Source organism: Perognathus longimembris, chromosome 4, assembly GCF_023159225.1.
Source record: "Perognathus longimembris pacificus isolate PPM17 chromosome 4, ASM2315922v1, whole genome shotgun sequence".
NCBI classification, from domain to species: Eukaryota; Metazoa; Chordata; class Mammalia; order Rodentia; family Heteromyidae; genus Perognathus; species Perognathus longimembris.
In genome coordinates this window covers 17,556,177-17,582,636 of record NC_063164.1, presented here as the reverse complement: position 1 = coordinate 17,582,636, position 26,460 = coordinate 17,556,177, and the positions used below count along the sequence as shown (strand labels likewise).

Here is a 26,460-nt window from a genome sequence, read left to right as displayed (position 1 = left end):
TGATGGCTGCCCTATACTCTCCTAAATTAAACTCTTCTCCATGATGAGAGTCTCACAATGCTTCCAAGGCCTTTATAGATCCCCTCCCCCAATATCCTCTTTGACGTCAAATTCCCTCCCAACTTTTATTTGCTCCAGAAAAACCCCAACTCTTTTACACGTTGGTCCTAAAATGATTGCATCTGTAAAACCTTCATTAACACCTTTTAAAAGAAGCAGCAAGCTTTCTGTATTCATACTCAAGGAAATGTTAATTCCAAAGCGTGGACACAAAATGCTGGAGGCGTAATTGCTAATGAGGACAAAGGGAAATGTTTTGGGATACCAGACTAGAATGAATCCCAAACCGTAGGTTAGTATTAATCCAGAACTAGCGTTTCTGGAGCTCCACATCAAGGTACTCGAAAGGCAAAGACCCGCCCAGAGGAGATGTGCGCATGCTCGAAGCTGCAGCGCGCCGTTTCCACGCTCCCGGGAGGCCCGGCCCGGAAGTTGCTTTTCCCTCTGCCGGGAGCTTGCGAGTCCGCCGGAACCGAGTTGCGGAGCTGCGCTTTCCTGCCCGGAAGAGGGCTCCAAGGCGCGTGTGGACCGGCAACATGGAGCGGATGGGGAGTAAGGTAGCCCGGCGGTGGGTTTGGGCTTTACCTGTTGTAGCCGGGGATTTGGAGATGACAGTTGCTGGTCTCGGGAGCTGTGAGGTCACCGCGGTGCCCAGCCGCGAGGCGAGGGCACGGTCATGCCGCTGGACTGGAGTCAGGACCCCGGCCGGGGCTTGCTCGAGGCGAAACGCTAACCGTGTGCGAAGTCCTCAGTTTGAGTCCTCTGTTTTTTTTAAGGGGCTGGGGATACGGCCTAGTGGCAAGAGTGCTTGTCTCGTATACACGAAGCCCTGGGTTCAATTCCTCAGTCCCACATAAACAGAAAACGGCGGAAGTGGCGCTGTGCTAGCCTTGAGAAAAAAAAAAAAAAAGAAGCCCCGGACCTGAGTCCAAGCCCCAGGACTGGCAAAAAAAAAAAGACTCACCATATTGAAAAGTTAATAGAAAAGAATATATTTTCAGTAACAATGGAAAACAAATTTCATAAAATTAAACCTTCATTTAAAAAACAAAAAAATGTTTTTTTTTAAATTAAAGTTTTATTTTTTTTCTTTGTGCCGGTCCTGGGGCTTGAACTCTGGACGTGCACTCAGTCCCTGAGCTTTTGTGCTCAAGGCTAGTGCTCCACCACTTGAGCCACAGCTCCACTTAAGGTTTTTGGGTTGGTTCATTGGAGAGAAGAGTCTTAGGGACTTTCCTGCCTGGCCTGCTGGCATTACAGGCGTGAGCTACCGCCTCCTGGCTTAAAAAAAAGATTACTTTTAAGGTTGTGCAAAGGCGTTTCATTTTTTCTACTCCTTTTTTCCTCACCGACCCCTCAGGCTCTCTTCCCTCCTTCTCTCCGCCCCCTTGTTGCCACCCCGTTTGCTCTCCTTATTCCTTATGTTGCTTCTGAACCTGGGTTCCTAAAATTTATGTTAGAATGGCATTTAGCCCAGAGAATCAGTTACCTTTGTGGGTTTGTCACAAAACTGTGCAGTGAAATAACTTGGGATGTAAAGTTATCTCGAATTGATTGAAGCATAGATCTAAATATTTCTTCCTAGTTCGTTTAATCTTCACAACAACCCGGTGATGTGAAAACTGTGTGCATTTGGCAAGTGGGAAAAGCTAGGCATGAAGAACTGAAGTGGTTAATAAGTATTAAAAATCTAGGTTTTTGAACCCAGGCTCTTTTTAGAGCCTTGGAGAATCTGTTTTTAAGAATCTATGACCTGACTCCTTTTGTATGTGTGCACAAATGCATGTGTGCTAGTAACTGGGGCTTGAGGGCCTCACCCTCTTGCTTGGCTTTTTCACTTAAGGCTGGTGTTTCGCCACAGCTCCATTTCTGGCTTTTTGATGTTGAGTTGAAGGTAAGAGTTTCATGGACTTTCCTGCCTGGGTTGGCTTTGAGCCCTGAACCTCAGATCTTAGCCACCTGAGTAGCTAGGATTCCAGGCAAGAGCCACCAGTGCCCAACTTGATGCCTCACTTTTAAAAATTCACCCTAAGATCAAATTCAAGAAAGCTTTTCTGTCTCAGATGCCTCTCTGTTCCCTGTACCACTGTTGGGTAGATGCTTCTCTTGTTCCTCCAAGTACCACTGCAAACCTCTGCATGTAGTAGCATTATCCTTACAGTATTTGTTGTGTCTTATGTCACCTGGAATAGATTTGGTGACTCGGTTATTTTAGATCCTCGGTTTATAACCTACTTAAGTGTCAGGCTGTATCATCTTAGCATACATAAACAGTCACCTATTGCCTCCAAAATACTTCATAGCAAACAACGCTTTCTGTAACTTACATCAAAAGCATCTATTCTCATGCAAGTAGGTCTGCATATTAACTGCAGTTTGATGTTTGTTAGACCCAGTGGGCTAGACTTAAGTATACTCTGCATGTTGCTTTCATATCTTTTTACCATAAATTTATTTTGGGGCTCAGACCAAAGATATGGTAGCTACCTGGAACATATTCCTCTCCTGAGCAGTGGTTTCTATCTTTTCTATCAGGATGATTTAAGTGTTATCTAAAGTGAAACGGTATATGTTGTACATGCATACTGTATAGAGCAGGTCATCTCCTTTATTATGCCTTGCCTAAATACCAGTACAATGTTTTGAGTACAATAAGCAAGGGTCATAATTCAAAATCTTTTGTTGTAGTTGTTGTTGGTCATGGGCATGAATTCAGGGCCCAGAGTTTTCTTTTCTTTTTTCTCAAGACTTGTGCTCTAGCACTTTGAGCCACAGCTCCACTTCCTGTTTTCTGGTGGTTAAGAGTTTCATAGTAGTAGGATTACAGTGGCAGGCTTAGATTTTTTTCTCCACAGTCCTGAGGCTTGGACTCAGAGCCTGGGCACTGTCCCTGAGCTGCTTTTGCTCAAGGCTAGCACTCTACCACTTGAGCCACAGCACCACTTCTGGCCTTTTCTGTTTATGTGGTACTGAGAAATCGAACCCAGGGCTTCATGCATGCTTGGCAAGCACTCTACCTCTAAGCCACATTCCCAGCCAATCTTTTTTAATGACTTATTTTCTCATATTCTGTTTTGGGCTTTGTTTCTAGGCAGCTGTTGTGCTGTGTATGGATGTGGGCTTTACTATGAATAACTCCTTTCCTGGTAAAGATTCCCCATTTGAACAAGCAAAGAAGGTGATGACCATGTTTATCCAGCGGCAGGTAAATTTCAGCGTGATCTTGAGCTTGTAATCCAAGTTTTAACTACTTGTTGACTTTACCTACTAATGCAAAATACCAGTCTCCTCATGATGTCCAGCCTCTGTTTTCAGAAATCTGGGAGGCTTTCTTTCATGCATTTACATACAAGTCCACCTACCACTATAGTCTGGTTTGGGTTTTCCTGTTCTAGTCCCTTTACTGGGTATTTCAGTTTTTATCAGAAATAAGGCAGTATACAGTCATGTTTAAAAGTACAGTCTATAAAGCCAGGCACCCTGCATTTGAATTTTTGCTCTATGTCATTTACTAGCACTGATCTTGACTAAGCCTTCAGTTTCTTATGCCTAGTGTTATCTTTTCATATATCACAGAATAGTCCAAAATCTAATGTTGTGACTGAATAAAATAAAAAATCCCACTAAGAACAAAAACAGTGCTCAAGGTTCTGTGGGATGTCTAATGGGCTCAGTTCAATGCTTTTGTCTTATGACCTCTTATGATACATTTGCATGCTGTTCCTTAGCTTTTTCAGTCAAGGCTGGTGCTCTACCACTTGAGCCACAGCTCTACTGCTGGCTTTTTCTTCTTCATATTTTTTTCCCAGTGGTTAATTATAGATAAGAGCCTCATGGACTTTTCTGCTTAGAATGCTTCCAGCTATGATCTTCAGATCTGTCTCTTGGAGTTGCTAGAATTACAGGTGTTGAGCCATGGGTACCTGGCTTGAGACACTTGCTTTGGATGATGACTAGAGCTAGAGTCATCTGAAAGGCTCAGTTGGGCTAGTTGTCCAAGTTGGCCCATTCACAAGGCTGGAAGGTCGCATCTGTGAGTTAGGTATTCTTGAACCCTGTCAGTAAGGGGGTCTTTGTTCCATATACAATTGACAATTATTTTGAGCTTATGTAGGGTTTTAATAGACCAAACAAAAGTAATGAATGACAGAATTCTATATTCTCTCTGTAGTACACTTTTCCATCAATATAAAAAAAATTACCTCAATAATCAGGTGAGAGCCAGGTACCTGTGGCTCATGCCTGTAATGTGAACTCCTCAGGAGGTTGAAACATTAGATTGAGGTTCGTAGCCAGCCTGGACAGGAAATCATGAGACTCTTATCTCTAATTGACCAGCAAAATACCAGACTAGAGGTGTGGCTCAAGTGGTAGAGCACCAGCTATGTGCCAAAACAAAACAAAGGAACAAGCAAGAGTGCAAGGCCCTGAGTTTACTGCTATTAGCACACACACACACAAACACACACAAAAGGTGGGGATGGGATTGCCTTCTGTGTCAGATAAGAATTTTATTATGAAATGTTAATACAGTGAACATTTTATGTTTCATGAAAGAAGCAAATACAAAGAGTAATGTAGTGGAAACCTGTTTTCCCATTGTCTCATTTTGTGTAATCCTTATATATTATCAGAAGTGGTACTGTGGCTCAAAGTGGTCGAGTGCTAGCCTTGACAATTAAAAGAGTTCAGGGACAGTGCCCAAGCCCTGATTTCAAACCTCATAACTGATAGAAGAAAAAGAAAAAAGAGATTCTAACTTGCCATGAAGTCATCGAGAGCATTTATTGCTTTCCCATTCCCTCACACTTACTTGGGCTGAAATGAAGACAACTTTGTCATTGTCAATAAGTTTCGTCTGTTTCTGTGACTCCAGGGTCCTACTTCCTGAAGCTTAGACATCTTATTGCCTCAGGTTCTAATATACTTTTCAGCCTTCTGATAACTCTTCTGTAGGTGTTTTCTGAGAGCAAGGATGAGATTGCCTTAGTCCTGTTTGGTACAGATGGCACTGAGAATTGCCTTGCTGGAGGGGACCAGTATCAAAACATCACAGTGCACAGACACCTGATGTTACCAGATTTTGACTTGCTGGAGGACATTGAAAACAAAATCCAACCAGGCTCCCAACAAGCCGACTGTATCCTTTCTTAACCAGAGAAGACTGAAGACATTTCCTTTAATCTGAGGAGTTATAATACAATCTAGTGAGGCTCTCTCAGAATCCCACCTCTGAGCAAGAGGTGGGGATATTTTACTCTGGGAAGAGGGAGGTGATGTGTGTTAAGACTTAATCAGGTGGTTGGATGCCTGACTCAGGTCTTCCACTTGCTAGCTCTTTGTATTAGCAATTTAAAGAGATTGAGAGGTATAGGCAAGGAAAAGTCTAGGAAATATACATGCATATGACCATCTACAGAGGGTTAGGTTCTGGTGCCGGTTAAAAATGCTTATAGGTGGGGCTGGGAATATGGCCTAGTGGCAAGCGTGCTTGCCTTTTATACATGAAGCCCTGGGTTTGATTCCCCAGCACCACATATATAGAAAATGGCCAGAAGTGGCGCTGTGGCTCAAGTGGCAGAGTGCTAGCCTTGAGCAAAAAGAAGCCAGGGACAGTGCTCAGGCCCTGAGATCAAGGCCCAGGACTGGTTAAAAAAAAATGTTTATAGGTGTCAGGTGCCTGTAACTCATTCCTGGAATCTTAGCTACTCAGAAGGCTAAGACCTGAGGATCATGGTTCGAAGCCAGCCCAAGCAGGAAAGTCCATAAGACTCTTATCTCCAAATACCAAAAATGCTGGAAGTAGAGCTGTAGCTTAAGTGGTAGAACCCTAGCCTTGAGCCAGAGAGCCCTGAGTTCAAGCCCTAGGAGCAGCACCAAAAAAAAAAAAAGGTTAGAAGTAAAGCCAAAATGTTTGAAAGTAGAAAAAAGTATTTTTAAAAGTTTAAAAGTTTTAAATGTTTAAAAGTTTATCTCTGTCCCTTCTGAATGGAGTATGTTATTGGGCCAAAAATGAGGTTAATATCCAAACTGAGATTTCTAATTTCTAACATCTAAACTAATTTAAGGGCTTGGAATCTTTCTAGAAAATTAGTACCGTTTCTGGTCACTGGGCGGTGCTGTTGTGTTGGGAATGACTTATAAATGCTGCCTTAAGGCTTATTTCATAGTTGAGAATGGACTGTGATCATCAAAAATAAGTTGTAGGTACTGCTAAATGGCATCATTTTTATTTTTGCTTATTGAGTGAAATGTGTTAGATCACCTTTTGCTTATTTTCTTTGTCACACTGTGTGAGTCAGGATTTATACTTTGGATCTATAACATTTCTGACTATGCGTTAATGAGATACATTTTGGAAGAAAGGTACTTGAGCAAGTTCTTTTAGATTAGTTTCTAGTTTTTTTTTTTTTTGTTGTTGTTTTTGGTCATTACATAGTCCATTGTCTACAATTTCCAGCACAGTGGGCTCTTCTGGGAGAAACAGAAAGTTGTTTGTCTGTAGAGATTGGGAATATGGGTATACAGATTTGGGGATGCAGGTATTGTTTGATACGCTCACTACCCTTAACTAGCAGAGTTCTGGATGCCCTGATTGTGTGCATGGATGTGCTTCAACGTGAAACTGTGTAAGTATGTCTTCTGCAAAAAGCTAGAAATGAGCCTTTCTGCTAAAACTGTATGGGTTGATGGTACTTTGTGATTTATTGTTAAGCAGGTAATATGTTTATATAGCAAAATGAACATCTGATAGAAGTGGGTGGTTCAATTTCTAAGTGTGCGTGTGTGTGCGCGCACGCTGATCCTGGGACTTGTACTCAGGGCCTAGGTGCTATCCTTGAGTTTCTCTTGCTCAGGAAAATACTCTACCACTTGAGCCAGAGCTCTACTTCCAGCTTTTTTATTGTAGTTTATTGGAGATAGAGTCTCACAGATTTTTTTTTTTGGCCAGTCCCGGAGTTTGGACTCAGGGCTTGAGTACTGTCCCTGGCTTCTTCTTGCTCAAGGCTAGCACTCTGCCACTTGATCCACAGCGCCACTTCTGGCCATTTTTCTGTATATGTGGTGCTGGGGAATCAAACCCAGGGCCTCATGTATACAAGGCGAGCACTCTTGCCACTAGGTCATATCCCCAGCCCCGAGTCTCACAGATTTTATTTGCATAGGCTGGGCTGGCTTTGAAATGTGATCTCCAGATCTCAGCCTCATGAGTAGCTAGGATTATAGGCAACCAGCAACCAGTGCCCTAGCTCAACTTCTAGTTTAAAAAAGTTTGAAGAGGGGCCTGGGGATATATAGCCTAGTGGCAAGAGTGCCTGCCTCGGATACACGAGGCCCTAGGTTCGATTCCCCAGCACCACATATACAGAAAACGGCCAGAAGCGGCGCTGTGGCTCAAGAGGCAGAGTGCTAGCCTTGAGCGGGAAGAAGCCAGGGACAGTGCTCAGGCCCTGAGTCCAAGGCCCAGGACTGGCCAAAAAAAAAAAAAAAGTTTGAAGAGAGAGCTGGGAATGTGGCTTAGCAGTAGAGTGCTTGCCTAGCATGCATGAAGCCCTGGGTTTGATTCCTTAGCACCACATAAACAGAAAAAGCCAGAAGTGGAGCTGTGGCTCAAGAAGTAGAGTGCTAATCTTGGGCAAAAAGAAGTCAGGGACAGTGCTCAGGCCCTGCGTTCAAGCCCCAGGACTGGCAAAAAAAAAAAAGTTTGAAGAGAAGAAGTACTATATTTGGTGGAAATTTGTCTGGGAAAAACAAGGATTTGGTTTATTTCAGTTTTCTTACTTGACTTAAAACTAATTACCAAAAACTTCCATGAGTATGATCCATGAGTGATATTTTGTATATAATGACTCTGAGCAACTTCTGAAGTCATTATTTACTTATTATGCCTTGAAAATGTATATCTTTGCACACACATGCATACATACATAACCCCTTGGCTCTTCGGGAAGACATTTGTACTAAAATCCCAGGCCTACATCTCACTTGTTGGATAGTTATGTGTAACATCCTGCCACTAGAAAGCAAACTTGACAGACTGAAGTTGCGTTATCTGGAAGAGTTCCTTATTAACACCTTGTACATGTGCAGACTGGACAGGGAGTGTTACATCAGTCATTGCATCTTTAAGTGTGACTCTTTTGAGTTAGGAATTCAGAAACATGTATTTTTATGATGGTGGCATTCTTCCCCCAAGATGTTTTAAGTAGGAGTCTTCCAGGATTGATTTTGTGTTTGATAAGAACTCAACTGAGCACCCATAATATGTAGACTTTGACAATGTACTCATTTAGTTACTATATGTGGACTTAGTCCTTAGCTTGTCCCTGCTCATTGACCAAGTTTCATTTGAATTTGTATAAATTAATGCAGGAGAATGATTTGTTAATTTGATGACTCCCCATTTCAGAGGAAAGAAGTTCGAGAAGAGGCATATTGAAGTGTTCACTGACCTGAGCAGTCCATTCAGCAAAGACCAAGTAGATATTATAATTCAAAACTTGAAGACATCTGGCATCTCCCTGCAATTCTTGTAAGATCCTAAGAATCATGTATGCAGAAAAATCTTGTCATCCCTAATACAGTGAGGGAGGCCTTTGTAGAGTACTTGGTTCTAGGGCTCTCAGTGGCATAGTTAGGACCTGTCAGATGACTACAATGAGTTAAACTGATTTTTCTGTATTCTGAGGTGATTGTAACCGTGATATAGAGGAATTGAGCTCAATAGAAAATCATTTGTTTTGTGCTTTGAATAAAAACATTTTCCTGAAGACTATACAAGCAGTTATCAGATTGATATTTTCTTTTTTTTTGGCCAGTCCTAGGCCGTGAACTCAGGGCCTGAGCACTGTCCCTGGCTTCTTTTTTGCTCAAGGCTAGCACTCTGCCACTTGAGCTACAGTGCCACTTCTGGCCATTTTCTGTATATGTGGTACTGAGGAATCGAACCCAGGGTCTCATGTATATGAGGCAAGCACTCTTGCCACTAGGCCATATTCCCAGCCCCAGATTGATATTTTTCTTAAACAGCTAAGAGAACCAAAGTCATCAGATTTTGGTAGATACAAGTGTCAAACTGGGAGTACTTTTTCCGTTGATAGATATTTATACTTAGCACTTTCTCAGATCTAAAGGATGCAGTAACATCTATAAAATGGAGACAGGCAATACAAATTTAGGAAGAAAATGTGTACTTCACAATTTATTAGGGAGAGTCCCTTCTCTCACAGTAACCTGAATGTCCCCTCCTATGACTACTTTTTCTGTCTTATATGCCCTAATTAAAAATTCTTTTCAATATACTAATCCTACTACAAAACCTATTTTCTGTTCCATTTTTGGTGAAAATAGAGTGATGATGTAAGATTTTGTATTATTAATCTTCAAGGACATAAAGGTATACTAAGAAGTCAGTAGCTTAGAGATAAGCCTTGGGCTTCTTAAAATGCCTACCATAGGGAATTAAGAATCTCATATATGAGAGATTCATATATATCTATACATATAAATATATACACATATATACATATATATACCTCTTAAGACTGTTAAGGGACATCTCATTTCTGTAGGACTATTGGGAAAAAAGTTCAGAATACTCCATCAAACTGGTACTTGTTAAGATGGTACTTCAGAGAAATTAAGTGCTTTCTAAGTGTCACTTATTGAATTGAAATTTTTCTCAGTCCTTGAGAAACCCAGCTTAGTTTCTCTTCCCTATTCCCTGAGTTCATGAACTCAGGATGCCTCTGCAAGGTTGAAGCATACCATACTGCACTTGTTTCAAAGTCATTTGAAAGGGATGATTCTTTTTTAATTTCTTGGTGTGGGCCTTACAACAAAGTGTGCAGGAAAGAGAGACAACCTTTTCATTTATTGCTCACTACTTGACTAGTTGGATTTTTTTTTAAGGTAATAGATTTTCTTGTGCTAAAATCCACCAGCATAAAGAATTTATGGTTTTATTGTTTGGTATATTCATTTATGACTAATTGTTCTAATTGGATTAGATTGCTCTGTTCTTGGACTTAGTTTTTAGTTTCTACTGACTACTGAAAAGTTTACTTCTGGTCAAATATGGAATAGGAAGAATTGTTATTATAACTTCTAAGATAAAATTTTGACTCTTTTTCATGTCATTTTTTTCTTCTGGTTAATGCTGTGGCAACACCAAATACCTAAAGCAAGCCCTATGTGCTAGGCTCGCAAATCTGCTATGCTACGTATATCTAGAAAACAAACAAAAGCCCTATTTTAAAAATAGGAAGTGAAATGATAGAGAAATTGCTTAAAAAAATAATTCCTTCTCTTAGGAATGACCACAGACAATATTGAGTACTCTCCAGAGAATTAGAGCCTTTGGTTGTATTTAGCTTTTAGTTTCCAGGAGTAAACTACAAGAATGTGTGCTATAGTGGAAGGAACCATACCCTTCAGTCAGGTGACTGCTCTGTACTTTATCACCTGTGTGGTTTGGGCCAAATTATCTCAGTTTGGCCAAATTGCTTCAGTTTCTTTTTTAAAAAGTGAAGGTAAAAATTTATATTTTAATGTAAGGGTTAAATTGGATTTTGTACATGAAAGCATTTATAATATCCATATAAAGTATTATCATAAAACGTATTTGTGGGTCTTTCAGTTTGTATATTGATAACTTAATAGCTTTTAAGGCTACTAATACTAATCTAGTTTTGGTTTCATGACAGATAACGAGTAAAACATAAGAAAGGTTAGTTTTCCTTATATCTGATTTTTGCATAGGAATTCATGTCAATTACAGTAATTATTTGGCACATGGTTGATTTACTGATTGCTTGCAAATAAATGTGAAATATGGCAGAACCTAGGGAGAGCGTCAGGTATTCTGGCATTTGAGCTCTTCAGGCCATGTGTGCTTTTTCAATTATTTGTTTATGTAAGCCCAAATATCCATTTCCCCATTACTAAGTCAAAGGAGTTTTAGTCACTTGAAACTGAAATAAGATGGCCTAAAGTAGATAAGAGTTATTTGGAAGATGAAAAATAGGGAGCTTGGTGAGTTGACTCTCATGCTTGTTTTCTCATAGCTAGTGGGTAACAATAACAGGATTGGGAACCAGTTTCCTATTTAGCATCAGAGCTTGTCTTCTTAACTACTGCTGGTCTTTTCCTGATAGTTTGCCTTTCCCAGTTGGCAAGAAAGATGGGACTGGGGACAGAGGAGATGGCAACTTCAGCTTGGACCACTCTGAACCATCCTTTCCTCAAAAAGGAATTACTCAGCAGCAAAAAGAAGGTATTCACATGGTAGAAAAAATGATGATGTCTTTAGAAGGTGAGGATGGACTGGATGAAATTTATTCCTTCAGGTAAGGAGTGAAAGCACTAGTGCAACTTTTCTTTTTTTTTTTTTTACTAGTGCAACTTTTAATCTTATTCACATAAATTTCTTTTAGTCGCAGGTGTCGTGTGTGTGTGTGTGTGTGTGTGTGTGTGTGTTGGTACTAGAATTTGAACTCAGGGTCTTGTACTCTTGCTAGATTTTTTTGCTTATAGCTAGCACTCTACCACTTGAACCATGTTTCTAGTCTGGCTTTTTGCTGGTTAATTAGAGATAGAATCTTAGGGACTTTTTTTTTTCTCATGCTGGCTTTGAACTAGGATTCTTCATATCTCAGCATCCTGAGTAGCTAAGATTACAGGCTTGTGTAAGTTCATTCTTAGGATTAATACTGTTTCATGTGCATAAATAAATTCTAGTTTAATAATCAATATACAAATTTGAGCAGTATACACCAACTTCTCAAAGTAAACATTCAGCAACTAGAATATTTCTGAGTAGCTGTAGTATATATCTGCTCTAAGTTTTTCTTAGCTATGTGTTTGGTTTTTTTTAAATTGTTATTGTCAAGGTGACGTACAGAGGGGTTATGTTACATACGTAAGGTAGTGAGTACATTTCTTGTCAACTTAGTTATGTTTTAAAAAATATTTCTGGTGAGCCATAATTGACAAAAAAAGTACATCTTCATTTTGTAAATATGGACTCCCTTGACAAATTATAGGTAAAATGAAAGTTTGGACATGGGGTTGTAATTTCCTAGTGATTGCTAAAAAATTAACAAGGAATCCTGTGCCTGAGCATCTTGGTATAATTTGTGTTCTTGTCACAGTCTATGCAGATGTGTTTCTGTGCTATTTCTCTTTCAAATTTGGGAATATGCCTTAACCTTGCATATTAACCATGGTAACATGAAGAAAAGCTATAGGCCTATATAAACTACTATTTTTAAATGATTTTTTCTCCTCCATATAGCTTAGCAAGCAAGGAACTTACTGTGCATTGTCTTAGCAATTTGAAGTGACTTTGACTCTGAGTCTGCCATGAAGGTGTGACAGGCACTTTGCCATTCAGCATAGTGGCCAGTACACACATATAACTATTTGAGTTAATTAAAATTAAATAAATTTTGAAATATGGTCCACCAGTTGCAGTAGCCATATTTCGAGTGCTCAGTTGGGTAGGCATACTTAGAAATGGATTGTACTGAGCAGCACTTGAGCAGATTTATTTCTATGAAGATCTTAGGAAGACAATTTGACTTCTATCTGGTAAAATCTAACTACTGCAGGCTGGATCCAGCTGTTCTTGGAGGTTACATGTTAGACTCTAATATTTAGAATTTTCTCTACAGTGGAATCCATACTCCATCAAGGTTTTAGGCTTCACTCATGTGTGAACTAGTAATGTCTTATGAGACAGAGTAGACCTGTCTACTATTTGTTGTAAATTAATTTGGAGATGTAGAGTCTTTTGAAGTCTCCCTGTCCATAACTCAGTGGATAATGTAAGATAGTTCTCCTTTGTAATCTCCATTTCATCTGTAGCAAGAAAATCAGCCATAAGGCCTGGGTTGAGTGCTTTAAGTGTAGTTGGTCATTAATTCCTTTGCCCTTTATCTTAATGAATACCACAGATTCCACCCTGTCTGTAATCTTCTCTGTTGTGTTTGATTGGTGGCTGATAAAAATAGAAGTGGTCTTTACTTTTGTTTAAATGAAGCAGTACTTCTTTCCCTCCTCTAGCCCTCCTTCCCAATAAAAAACCTAGAATTTTACTAAAGACTAAGTATAGACTCCTAATTTTCTTTATCCCCTGGGTAGTTGTTACTTAACTTTGTTTGGTGTGCATATAGAAACAGACAGCATCTTTTATTTAAAAGAATTGGTATTATGAAATGAATTGTCTGTACTGTGAGCCAGGGAGGTTCTAGTGAGGTTCCTCAGACATCCCAGAGCAGATATTCTTATGTCTGTTGTTTTTGGTGAGCTTTTATATTGTGTATTGATCCATTTGTGAATGCACTTTTACCGTATTCTCCAAGGTGTCTTGGTCCTGAAAAAATATTAAGAGCCACTGGCAGAGTTAAAGAAACCATTGAATAAAGAAAGATAAAGCTATTCCTTTTCACCTGTCAGTATAGTAAATTCAAGTTTGACTTCCTTCAAAGCCAGCTCACTTGTGTTGGCTCTCTCTCAACTTTTGGTTGTCATTTTCCTGCCATTCCCTGCTGTTCTCTTTATAATCATCAACAGTTCATTAGTCATTCAGGAAAACTACGTACATCATCATCTAGCTATGTTTCATTTTATATTTTTGTTGATTAAGTGAGAGCCTGCGACAACTGAATGCCTTTAAGAAAATTGAGAGGCGTTCCATGCCCTGGCCCTGCCAGCTGACCATTGGCTCCAGTTTGTCTATACGGATTGTGGCCTATAAATCGGTAAGTAGCAAGTAGACATTTTTTAAAGTAATGTTACCAGGCAGATCAAGATGCTTATATAAGAAGCTAGCAATTTGTGTGTGGGTTATTCACAGCATAATTACTGCTTCTCTGGCAGTTCTCCCTTTTTATTTAATCTTTGTTTAGCTTTTTATATAAAAAGGCATGCTAGCAAGAGAAATTTTAAGAATTGTCTATAACACAGTTTGAGTTTTTCTTCTTTCTGGGCATTGATGCTTTTTTTTTTTCAAGTAAAAAGATGGATTTATTGGGGAAGTAAAAAGTATCCTGACTGGCTAGGGTCACGGCCCAGACTCGGGAGCTGGGACCGCAACCCATAAAAAGCAGGCTGGCCGGCCAGGGCCGCAGCTCAGACTTGGGAGCTGGGACCACACGCCACATTGATGATTGTTAATCATGAGTTTGGGGTTTTCTGTCTTTTGGGAAGAAAAATAATGTATTAACTTGTCATTGTAATATGGCAGGAATGTAGATGACATATCAGAGTTAAGTTCAGAGTTTGAAGAGTTCTTCATACCTAATTTATTAGTGATCTGCTAGCAGCATCTAAAATGTCAAAAACTGGGCTGGGAATATGGCCTAGTGGCAAGAGTGCTTGCCTCCTACACATGAAGCTCTCGGTTCGATTCCCCAGCACCACATATATGGAAAACGGCCAGAAGGGGCTCTGTGGCTCAGGTGGCAGAGTGCTAGCCTTGAGCGGGAAGAAGCCAGGGACAGTGTTCAGGCCCTGAGTCCAAGGCCCAGGACTGGCCAAAAAAAAAAAAGAAAAAAAATGTCAAAAACTGGTAAGCTGTTAGTGTGAAATTACATTTTGTAATACATGTATGTTTGTACATAATAGCACATTTTCAAGAGTGAGTTGCTGTTGATGATTATTTGATGAAAGTCTAGCTTCCCTTCCCTTCCCTTCCCTTCCCTTCCCTTCCCTTCCCTTCCCTTCCCTTCCCTTCCCTTCCCTTCCCTTCTTCTCTTCCCTTCCCTTCTTCTCTTCCCTTCCCTTCTTCCCCTCTCCCTTCCCTCCCCTCCCCTCCCCTCTCCTCCCTTATCTGGTACTGGGCCTGGATGCTGTCCCTGAACTTCTTTTTGCTCAAGGCTAGCACTCTACCACTTGAGCCACAGTGCCACTTCTAGGTTTTTAGGACTAGTTTAGTGGAGCTAAGAGACAGACTTTCCTGCCCAAGTTGGCTTTGAACCACAGTCCTCAGATCTCAGCCTCCTGAGTAGCTAAGATTACAAGTGTGAGCCACCAGTGCCAACTTCCCTGTTTTCTTTAAATGAGAAATAACAAAAAAGATTTTTAGTATAAAAAAAATGAAAAATATTTTTCTGCACTAAAGTACTTCTAAACACATTATATTTCATGAGAATGTTTTTTATTTTTCTTTTCCAGTCATGGGGCTTGAACTCAGGGCCTAGGCACTGTCTCTGAGCTTCTTTTGCTCAAGGCTAGCACTCTACCACTTGAGCCACAGTGCCACTTTCGGCTTTTTCTTTTTATTTGGTACTGAGGCATGGAACCTAGGGCTTCATGCATGCTTGGCAAGCACTCTATCACTAAGCCACATTCTTAGTCCATATCATGAGAATCTTGAAAGTAAATATTTGAGTTCCACCAAGGCTTAGAATAGTGTCCCTAGAATAAGAATAGTCTCCTCCTTTTTAAAAATTTTCTTCTCAAAAGTCTATTGATTTCTTTTTCTTGGAAAAATAATATACAATTCCCTTTATTAAACAGTCTGAGGGTTTTGTATAGGTAGTATATTTATCCAGATATTAATATTTGTTTGTAGATTATCCTAGGGGAAAAATGAAAAGTAGAAAGAATTATACAGTATTTCGTATTAGGAAATAAACTAAATATTTGTATCATAGGCAATAAAAAAAGCCCACGAAACAATGTAGCTAGAGTAATTGTTTTGGGTTTTTGTTTTTGTTGTTCTGTTTTTTGCCAGTCCTGGGGCTTGAACTCAGGGCCTGAGCACTGTCCCTGGCTTCTTTTTGCTCAAGGCTAGCACTCTACCACTTGAGCCACAGCACCACTTCCGGCTTTTTCTATATATGTGGTGTTGTGGAATCGAACCCAGGGCTTCATGTATGAGGTGAGCACTTTACCACTAGGCCATATTCCCAGCCCAGGTTTTTGTTTTTGAACCAAAGAGCATATTAGGTTTTCATTTGCTATCAATGAGAATCCAGTCTTTCCTTATTTTTCCATTTGTTTGTCATTTGGAGATAAGATTATACAGACAAAAGCTAGAAAGACTTGGATAATTGTGGATGCAAGAACCCTTAAGAAAGAAGATGTACGAAGAGAAACAGTTTATTGCTTAAATGATGATGATGAAACAGAAGTTTCCAAAGAAGATATTATTCAAGGTATGCTGGGAAGTTTGTACTTTTGCCTAAAAGAGATCATCTTCAAGGTGGTGTGAAGCTGATCAAGGCTTGTACTAATGTATACTTAGAGATAGTCCTCTGAGTTACAGAGCTGCAACTCTGAGGGGACAGTGAGACCCTGGTCCTGTGACCCTGCGTGGGCCTGTCCATCAATGAGCAGGATGGTTCCTAGGAGGATACCTGAGGATTATACATTCTGCTGAAGTGACAGGGTTTTGAACAGAACATGAAATTTTAGAATTAGAGTTGGGTTAGAATCATGACTCCATCAGTTTATACCTACTCTAAGTACTGGCCCATAGTAAAAGAATAGCATGATTAAAAGCCAAGATGAAAGCTGAGCACTGGTGGCTCACATCTGTAATCCTAGCTGCTCAACAGGCTGAGATCTGAGGATCATGGTTCCAAGCCAGCTCAGGTAGCAAAGTCCATGAAACTCTTACCTCCAGTTACCTAACAAACAGCCAGAAGTGGAGCTGTGGCCTAAGGGGTAGAGCATTAGCCTTGAGCACAAAAGCTCAGGGCTCCCAGGTCCTGAGTTTAAGCCCCAGGACCAGTAAAAAAAGAAAAGCCCAAGAGCAGGAAAGTAGAGGTTTTAGACTGTCTGACAACCTGCATTTTCTTTTTTAATTGTCATAGCAACTTAATGAAGTAGGCAGTCTTGCTACTGTATTTTACAGGTAGGGAACCAAGGTAGAAGGACATTCAGTAACATTTAAAGTCATACAGAGGAATTAGTGTGCACACATTGCAAGGGGATGTGGTTATATGCTGTAGTCGCTTGTATATTTTGCTACGTACAAAGTTAGAGTTATTTTCCTTTATATAGAAGAACCACAACTTTATTTGAACTTTCAGGTTGTCCTGTTAAACAGCTGAAGTAAATGACTGAAGACAGAAAATTTAGAAAAACATTTGGTTAACACACAGCTCTTAATCATGTGCCATATGTTTTTGTTGCCATCTTTTTAGAAAAGACGTACATGAAATTGAAATGTGTTTCTTTTTAATTAAACACATGGCATCACTAGACTAACAGGAAGATGCAAAACACTAGATTGAAGAACCTGCCCTCAGCCTCTAAGTTCTTTTTTGGTTTGTTGTTTGTTTCTTGGAGTAAAGATGTGCATTTACCCAAAGCCCCCACCTTTGCATTTTGATGATCCTTCTTCTCACAAGATACAAGAGATATTGTGCAATAAAGAGGCAGAATCTTCCATAAACGTGAGGCCATGGCACAGGGTTAAAATTTTTGTATGTTTTTGTTTTTTGAAGCTAATAGCCTATATTTACATAAATATTCTAAGTAATTAAAAAGAGGAGGGGAAGAAAATCCAGCAGTAAATGCAGAAAAATACATACCCAATCAACTGGAGACTTCTGAACAGAAGAGATTTGGCTTCTTCTGTTAGGTATTTGAATCTCTAGCAGATGTTTTTTATTTATTGTTATTTTTATTATTATTATTTCTGTTGTGGGGCTTGAACTCTGGGCTTGGGCCCTGTCCCTGAGCTTTTCAGGTCAAGGCTAGCTAGAAGTCTACCACTTGAGCCACAGCACCACTTCCAGTTTTCTGGTGGTTAATTGGAGATAAGACTCTCATGGACTTTCCTTCCCCTGCTGACTTTGAACAGTGATCCTCAGATCTCAGCCTGCTGAGTAGCTAGGATTACAGGCATGAGCCATGCACCTGGCTTTATTATTATTTAAAAAAATACTTTGTTCTGAAAATTTCCTAGGAGTGGTTTTCTCATGTGACTCTCTAGGTTTCTAGATAAATGTGTTTTTTATTATATTGACAAATCATGCTTGTACTTTAGTCATTCATGGTTTATCTTTGGAGTCTATTGCACTTGTTACAATCTTTTTTCTAGGCTGAGTAATCAGGTAACTGAGTTATAGAAGCTACTACTTAAAAAATGTAATTATATTTTAATGGGTTAGATATTGTATATATGTGGGTTGCACCTTCTACTGCTTTTTTCCCCTTGGTCACAAGGGGCAGTAATTCTGATTCCAGTGACTGGAAGATGGAGACTGGTTTGGAATGTGCATGTGTTGTTAATGTAGCACAGAGCTCGTTTCAGCTTGGAGAAAATGAGGCCCCATATGCCTAACAGATGCTCTTCTCTCATTCTCTAGGGTTCCGCTACGGAAGTGATATAGTTCCCTTCTCTAAAGTGGATGAGGAACAAATGAAATATAAAACGGATGGAAAGTGCTTCTCTGTTTTGGGATTTTGTAGATCTTCTCAGGTACAGCAATTACTCTGCAATTATGAACAAAATGTGAACAAAGCACTTGAAATGGAGTGCTTTTGATTGGGTATTTTATTTATAATATGTACTTGTTTCTAAAATGTTGCTTGGGGGGTGAGTGTTGGTATCTTTGAGTTTTTTGTTTTTGGAGGAAAGTCAACACGTAGAGAAGTCTCAGCATAAATTGGAAGAGTAGATTCAGTTAAGTCATTCCTTCCCATTGCTGACCTGCACGGCTCCTCAGCATAAATTGGAAGAGTAGATTCAGTTAAGTCATTCCTTCCCGTTGCTGACCTGCACGGCTCCAACATCTAGTTCTTTGCTATTTTATTTTGTTTTCCCAAACTGTCATGTGTAGCAATGCTTGAGAGGGTTGAAGTTCTGAGTTTTGAGTTTATATCAACTCTTCTCAGTGTCTATTGCAGTGTTCTAGGATGTAAACATCCATTAGTCATGTTTTTTAGGCACCAAAGCCAGGTTCACAAAATCAACACAATGGGAAATGCAGTAGCTCATTATGAGATATTTCATAGTCTCTTAGAAAGGGTTGTTCAGAGATTCTAAGAGATCTAGATGAAATGTTCTTGAGGTAGGTAGCAAAGAAATAAATTGTGGGCTGGGAATATGGCCTAGTGGCAAGAGTGCTTGACTCGTATATATGAAGCCCTGAGTTCGATTCACATATATAGAAAACCGCCAGAAGTGGCGCTGTGGCTCAAGTGGCAGAGTGCTAGCCTTAAGCAAAGAGAAGCCAGGGACAGTGCTCAGGCCCTGAGTTCAAGCTCCAGGACTGGCAAAAAAAAAAAAAAAGAAATTGTGATAAGTAAATATATATATAAAGTGTTTTTATTTAATGTACTTTACCTGTAGGGACAAAGAGTTTTTAATTGGAGAGCTCACATGAGAATGATAATGAAAATAAATGTGACTGTATTCTGTGTTCAAAGTTGTTCATGTTGCTTTGGCTTATGTTTCCTATGTACTTTGGTGTTAGAATAACAGCAAGGTGGAGGAGAATTGTATTATGACTGGCCAGACTATTACATATGTCTTCAAAACTCATAAGCCAAAAAGTTAAAGAGTATTTACTTAACCTAGGATTTTACTGGTGCGAAGAGATGCTTTTGGGAAGTTGAGAGTCCCTATACAATGCTCTGGAAAGATTTACTAAAGGAATGGTTTACTTCAGAACAAATACAAATGTAAAACATTATTATTATTGTTGTTATTATTTTACCAGTCCTGGGGCTTGAACTCAGGGCCTGGCTACTGTCCCTGAGGTTCTTTTGCTCAAGGCTAGCACTCTACCACTTGAGCCACAGCACCACTTCTGGCTTTTTCCGTTTATGTGGTACTGGGAAATCAAACCCAGGGCTTCATGCATGCTAGGCAAGCATTCTATCACTATACCACATTCCCAGCCCATTATTACTATCTTTTTCGTTGTGGGGCTTAACTTTGGGCCTAGGCGCTGTTCTGAGCTCTTCGGCTTAAGGCTAGCTAGCAATCTACCACTTGAGCCACAGCAACGCTTCCGATTTTCTGGTGGTTAATTGTAGTTAAGACTCTCATGGAATTTTCTGCACAGGCTGGCTTTGAACCGTGATCCTCAGATCTCAGCCTGCTGAGTAGCTAGGAATACAGGTATGAGCCACAGTCACCTGGCACACACAGGTGCGTGCGCGCGCACGCCTTAGTCCTTTTGTTTTTCAGATGGAGTCTGGTGCTGATTTTCCCTGGGCTATCCATCTTCCTATCTCTACTTCTGTAGTAGCTGGGACCAATTCTAGGCACAACCAATTTTAGGCACAACCAATCCTAGCTTGGTTTTGAGATAGGATCCCACTAATGTGCCAGGACTGGCCTCAAACTACAATCATTCTGTATCTTCCTACTTAGTAGCTGGGATTACAGCCATGTACCATATGCCTTGCCCTAAAATTAACTTATAAAATCATGAAGTGTTTTTTGTTTTCTTTAAATTTTTTTCTTATTTATTGTCAAAGTGATGTGCAGAGAGGTTACAGTTTCATACTCATGTAGTGTTTTGTAAGCCAGCTTTTTAAACAATAGATTTTTAAAAGTAGGTGTGCAAAGGGGTTACCATTTAACATGTCCAACCTTTCGTTTTTAAGCTATAGATCAACTTTATCTAAGTACAACCTCAGACAAGTACAGTGAAGATGAAGCATAATAACTTCTACCTGTTGAGTAGTTTCTGTATTCTAGATTGTATACAGCATTTTGTATAAATTTTCATTTACTCCATATTAGCCTTTTAAGTAGGTGCCATGGTAGGTATTCTTTAAGGTTAGGAGTTTGAGGTTCACAACTGTTAAGTAACAAGCCTAAAGTCACAACTGAAAGATGGTAAAAATGGATTTAAAACCAGATCTCTAGCTGGGTTATGCCATTATCTAGTGGTAATCTGTTCAGCAGAAACACAAACTTACTTTTGAATAGTCTAGTTTACATACTTTGCTTAACAAAAAGACATATGATATTAAGAGCACAGTGATTTCTACTATAAAATAAATATGAGCATACAAATTTTAACAGATTAGTGATGATCTCCAAAGCAATAAAATCACACATTTTAAAATTCCATTCCCTGATTATTTCCAAACCAATCAAATGATACATTATGTACCCTTCCCTGAAACTGGATATTGACAAGTGAAACGTGTCTAGATTGAATTAATATAAAAATGTTCATTCGTTTGGTTTTATGTTTCTATTGCTGTTCTGATGTGTTTTGTTTTTGTGGTGCTAGCGATGGAACCCAGGGCTTCTGGTATGCTTAGCAAGTGCTCTACCACTGAGCTATACTCCCAGCCTGATTTCTGTTCTGTTTTGCTTCTTTTTTTTTTTTTTTTTTTGCCAGTCCTGGGCCTTGGACTCAGGGCCTGAGCACTGTCCCTGGCTTCTTCCCGCTCAAGGCTAGCACTCTGCCACTTGAGCCACAGCGCTGCTTCTGGCCGTTTTCTGCATATGTGGTGCTGGGGAATCGAACCTAGGGCCTCGTGTATCTGAGGCAGGCACTCTTGCCACTAGGCTATATCCCCAGCCCTCTGTTTTGCTTCTTAATTGTGAACTATTTTAATTTTCAAAAGCCCTTTCAATTTATTTTTATTTTTTTCCGTTTTTATTTTTCTTGTCCTGGGGATTGGACTTGGCGCACTCTCCCTTAGCTTTTGAGCTAAAGGCTCCTGCCTTTGTAACTCTTTGGGTGCTTATTTGAAGATGAGTCTCACAGACTTTCCTGCCCTGGCTGACTTTGATCAAGAATGCTCAGATCATAGCCTCCTGAGTAGCTAGGATAACAGGTGTGAGCCAGTGAGTCACTGACACCTGGCTTAGTTTCTTTATAAGCTGTCGTGTTCTCAGTATTGAATTATTAGAGAGGAAAGAATTTAACCAGAACTTCTTCCAAATATCTGGCTTAAAAAAATGTCATTTAGAAGAATGTCATTTAGAATGTCATTAAGAAGAGATAGCATTACCTTTTTTTGTTGTTGTTGGTCAGGGAGCCTGAACTCAGGGTCTGGGCCCCAGTCCCTGAGCTTTTTTGCTCAAGGCTAATGCTCTACCACTTGAGCTACAGTGCCACTTCTGGCTTTATTGAGTGGTTTATTGGGGAGAAGAGTCTGATGGGGACTTTCCTGCCCTGGCTGGCTTTGAACTGTGATCCTCAGAGCTCAGCCTCCTGAGTAGTTAGGATTACAGATGTGAGCCACCAGCAATTAGCTATTCTTTAGTAGAGAGCTATTACAGATTCTCATAGGCAAAAGGGCAAGTAAATCTTTATGAATATAGCAAATTAAAATTATTATTCCAATATGCCTCAGAATTATGGTTTTCCTCCCTCCTTCCCTTCTTTTTTTTTTTTCCCTCTATCTCTTGCGTTTTTTTTTTTTTTGTTTTTTTTTCCTTGTTAATTTTGGGACAGCATCTTGCTATATAGCCAGGCTGGCCTTGAATTTGGAGTTCTTCTGCCCTATGTGTTGAGATTATAGGCAGGCATGTGGTACTATACCTGAAAGAATACTGATTTTCACATAGAGAATGGAAATGGAGATGAAAAGGCTTTGGATGTATATGTGCTTCATAACCCCAGCTGGTAGACTTCTTTTTGACCTGCTAATTTTTTTTTTCTGGTCTTGGGGCTTGAACTCAGGGCCTGCACACTGTCCCCGAGTTTCTTTGTGCTCAGGGCTAGCACTCTACCACTTGAAGTACAGTGCTACTTCCAGCTTTTTCTGAGTAGTTTACTGGAGATAAGAGAATCAAAGACTTTTCTGCCCAGGCTAACTTCAAACCTTGATCCTCTGATCTCAGCTTCCTGAGTAGCTACGATTATAAGCATGAGCCACCAGCACCCAGCTTGAGCTGCTGTTTATCTTGAGAGTGCTCCAAATATTTTAGTTTAAAGATTAGATGGCAGAAAAAAAATGTAGTATAGCACATGGTATCTTCTTATAAATAAATTCCAGACTCCAGATTGCTGTATCAGAGAGAAGTTGATCTTGGTAGAGGAGGATGTGGTTATGATTTCAGGAACTGTTAGGTATCTTTTTTTCTAATCTAATATCCGTAGAGCTACTATTCCTCCCTTAACCTTGCCCCAACCACACTCTGCTAGATAAGGTGATTGAATTTAGAAAGAGTGAAAAGGACCTACTCATTTTTGTTTAACTACTTTCCCTTTCCCAATCGCCAATCTTCTAAAATCTATTCTTCACTTGAATCTTCTAGAGTTCATCGGAGCCTCATCACTTGTCTTAAGGATGAAGTCCAATCCATTTGACTTTGTTTCTAAGCAATTCCATGGTCTATTTAATTTCTAATCTACTTTCCCATCTCTGGCACTTGGGCACCACACTATTCCAGAAGCCTCTCCCTGCGTGTCCTATGCTTTTATGTCACTTTTATGTTTTGTCTCTGCCTAGGACCTTGTGCCCAGACACTTCTCATTTCTCTTGGTGAATTCCACCTTATCTTTTGAATGTAGTCCTAAGTGTTACTTTTCCTTTCTCTTCTCTTCTTTCCTTTTTCCTTCCTTCCTTCTTTCCTTCCTTCCTTCCTTCCTTCCTTCCTTCCTTCCTTCCTTCCTTCCTTCCTTCCTTCCTTCCTTCCTTCTTCCCTCCCTCCTTCCCTCCCTCCCTTCCCCTCTTCCTTCCTCCTTCCCTCCCTTCTTTTTTTTTGCGAGTCCTAGGGCTTGGGACTCAGAGCCTGAGCACTGTCCCTGGCTTCTGTTTGCTCAAGGCTAGCACTCTACCTCTTGAGCCACAGGGCCTCTTGAGCCACAGCACCATTTCTGGCCTTTTCTGCTTATGTGGTGCTGAGGAAGCAAACCCAGGGCTTCATGCATGCTAGGCACATTCCCAGCCCACTAGGTGTCACCTTTCTTTTTTCTTTTTTTTTTTGCCAGTCCTGGGCCTTGGACTCAGGGCCTGAGCACTGTCCCTGGCTTCTTCCTGCTCAAGGCTAGCACTCTGCCACCTGAGCCACAGTGCCCCTTCTGGCCGTTTTCCATATATGTGGTGCTGGGGAATCGAACCGAGAGCTTCATGTGTAGGAGGTCCCAGCCCCAGGTGTCACCTTTCTTAAACCCTAATGACCACCTTTCTTTCTTCCATACTCTTTGATACCACATAACCCTGGTCTGCAACACTACATTGCAATTAGTTTCATGTTAATCTGTGTAAGCTCCTCAAGAACAAAATTATGTCTTGTTAACAAACACCATAGTGTTTGTAGTTCCCAGAATTACACAGGATACATACTAGGTATTGTTGTGACCTGAACTGAGCCTTAATTAAATAATAGAAGTTGTTTCTAGTAGCTGTGAATATGTTTTCCAATAAGAATATTTTAAAGAGTATTTCTTAACAATGTAGGACATCTGTTTCATGTTCTTAATCAAGACCACTTTTTTTTCCCTCTCTCTTAATCTTGTAGGTCCAGAGGAGATTCTTTATGGGAAATCAGGTTCTAAAGGTTTTTGCAGCAAAAGGTGATGAGGTGAGTTGGCTGTGGGTCTTCTAGGTAGTGCCATGGGATTAAATTGCTGTTTTATGAAAGTGGGTTGTTTGTAGCATTATAGTTTCAAATGGCATGCGTTAATGCAACAGCAGTGGTAACATTCATTGACCTTTAATTCTGAAAATGGAGAAATGATAAATAAGTTTGTTTTAGGATGAATAAGACCTGTGGGTATGGTCATGCAGTGAAAGACCAGGTAAGTATTAAATGCAAAAACTATTTTATCCAGTTGTGTATAGATTTGGGAATTTCATGGTCAAATGTTAAGGGTTGGAGTGAGGTTGACATTTGATTTTTATAAGCTTTGAACATTAAGTGCTGGCGTAAGCACCCTGAAGAGTACTTCAGTGACTCATTGGACAGTTTCATCACTGGGGGCATTTGTTTTTTCTCTCCTCCCCCTCTTTTCACTCTCTTTTCCTGCCTTCCCAAGATTTTCTCTTTTTGGACTATTTTCTGCCTGGCTAACAAACCTTGACACTTGCATTTTTTTTACTCTAATACTTACCTTCTTTGTAGATATTTCTTTCTAACCTCCAAGTTAGAGCTTACTATTCCTTTAAAGATGTCAGTTATAACTGGAAGATTTTGGTCTTGCATCTGTTTACAACAGCTTAAGCAGGTTTCTAAGTTCTGGAAGAATTTGCACTTGAAATGAGCCAACTGAAAATAGAGGGCTTGTTAGGGTGTTGATGTGAAAGGGGAATTTTTTTTTTTTTAAATAAATGCCTGTCTTAGGTCTTGGTCTCTGAGCTTGGGATATGTCCTGAGTTTTTTGTTGTTGTTTGTTTGTTTTTGTTTTTGTTTGCCAGGCCTGGGGCTTGGGACTCAGGGCCTGAGCACTGTCCCTGGCTTCTTTTTGCTCAAGGCTAGCACTCTACCATTTGAGCCACAGCGCCACTTCTGGCTTTTTCTATATATGTGGTGCTGAGGAATCGAACCCTGGGCTTCATGTATATGAGGCAAGCACTTTATTTACCTGAGTGTTTTTTTTTTTTTACTGAGGGCTAACAGTATACCACTTGAGCCACAGCTCTGCTTGCAGCTTTTTTTGTGTGTGATTAATTGGAGATAAGTCTTATGGACTTTCTTGTTTGGGCTGGCTTTGAACTGCAGTCCTCAGATCTCAGCCTCCTGAATAGCTAGGATTATTGTTGTGAACCATCAGCATTCAACTGGAGTCCTTTTTTTCTCTTTACCCCTGAAAGGGAATAGCTGGCTGCTGATTTAGATGGATATGTCATTGTTCTATGTAAACACTTAAAATTAGGAGAAAGAAATATTTATCTTTTACTCCGAATGCATTTATTAGAGTACCTTAGGCATGAATCTAGTCATATGTTGAATCTAAGTCCTCTTAGAAGTTGTGCTAGGGCTGGGGATATAGCGTAGTGGCAAGAGTGCCTGCCTCGGATACACGAGGCCCTAGGTTCGATTCCCCAGCACCACATATACAGAAAACGGCCAGAAGCGGCGCTGTGGCTCAAGTGGCAGAGTGCTAGCCTTGAGCGGGAAGAAGCCAGGGACAGTGCTCAGGCCCTGAATCCAAGGCCCAGGACTGGCCAAAAAAAAAAAAAAGTGTGCTAGCCTGATACATGTTGTCTAGCTGTGACTTCTCTTTTGTTTTTACCGGTGCTATGGTTTGATCTCAGGGCCTCACTTCTCTTGCTTCCTCAATTCACTGATAGTCTCTTTTTATGATTATCTTGGAGGTAGAATCTCTGGCTTTTGTGTGTGCCCTGGCTGGCTTTGAACCATAATTTTTTGAAGCTAATATTGTAGATATGAGCCACTGCAGCCAAGCTTATAATTAAAAAAAAAATTATGCTGAAGTTTCAACCCACATTTGTCCCTTCACACAAAGGAAATTCTAATCACTTCATGCAAATTGCTGGGTATTCAGTGAAGAACAT

The 26,460-nt window shown here is 40.1% G+C and overlaps 1 protein-coding gene across 3 annotated transcripts in view; it reads left to right on the top strand.

The window, feature by feature from the left end:
* The first annotated feature begins 482 nt into the window (after window positions 1-482).
* The window catches only part of Xrcc5 (X-ray repair cross complementing 5), a 96,383-nt gene continuing 70,405 nt past the window's right edge, over window positions 483-26,460 (top strand). The window contains exons 1-10 of one of the 3 annotated variants that reach the window (XM_048344801.1): window positions 483-612; window positions 3,152-3,265; window positions 5,017-5,200; window positions 6,641-6,689; window positions 8,471-8,593; window positions 11,217-11,408; window positions 13,709-13,823; window positions 16,085-16,223; window positions 18,387-18,499; window positions 24,464-24,526. In XM_048344801.1, the coding sequence (XP_048200758.1) occupies window positions 3,170-3,265; window positions 5,017-5,200; window positions 6,641-6,689; window positions 8,471-8,593; window positions 11,217-11,408; window positions 13,709-13,823; window positions 16,085-16,223; window positions 18,387-18,499; window positions 24,464-24,526 (1,074 nt within the window). In that variant the 5' untranslated portion in view covers window positions 483-612; window positions 3,152-3,169. Of the gene's footprint in view, window positions 618-3,151; window positions 3,266-4,994; window positions 5,201-6,640; window positions 6,690-8,470; window positions 8,594-11,216; window positions 11,409-13,708; window positions 13,824-16,084; window positions 16,224-18,386; window positions 18,500-24,463; window positions 24,527-26,460 lie in introns of those variants that run through there. The other 2 variants (XM_048344800.1, XM_048344802.1) reach the window with 2 other exon arrangements.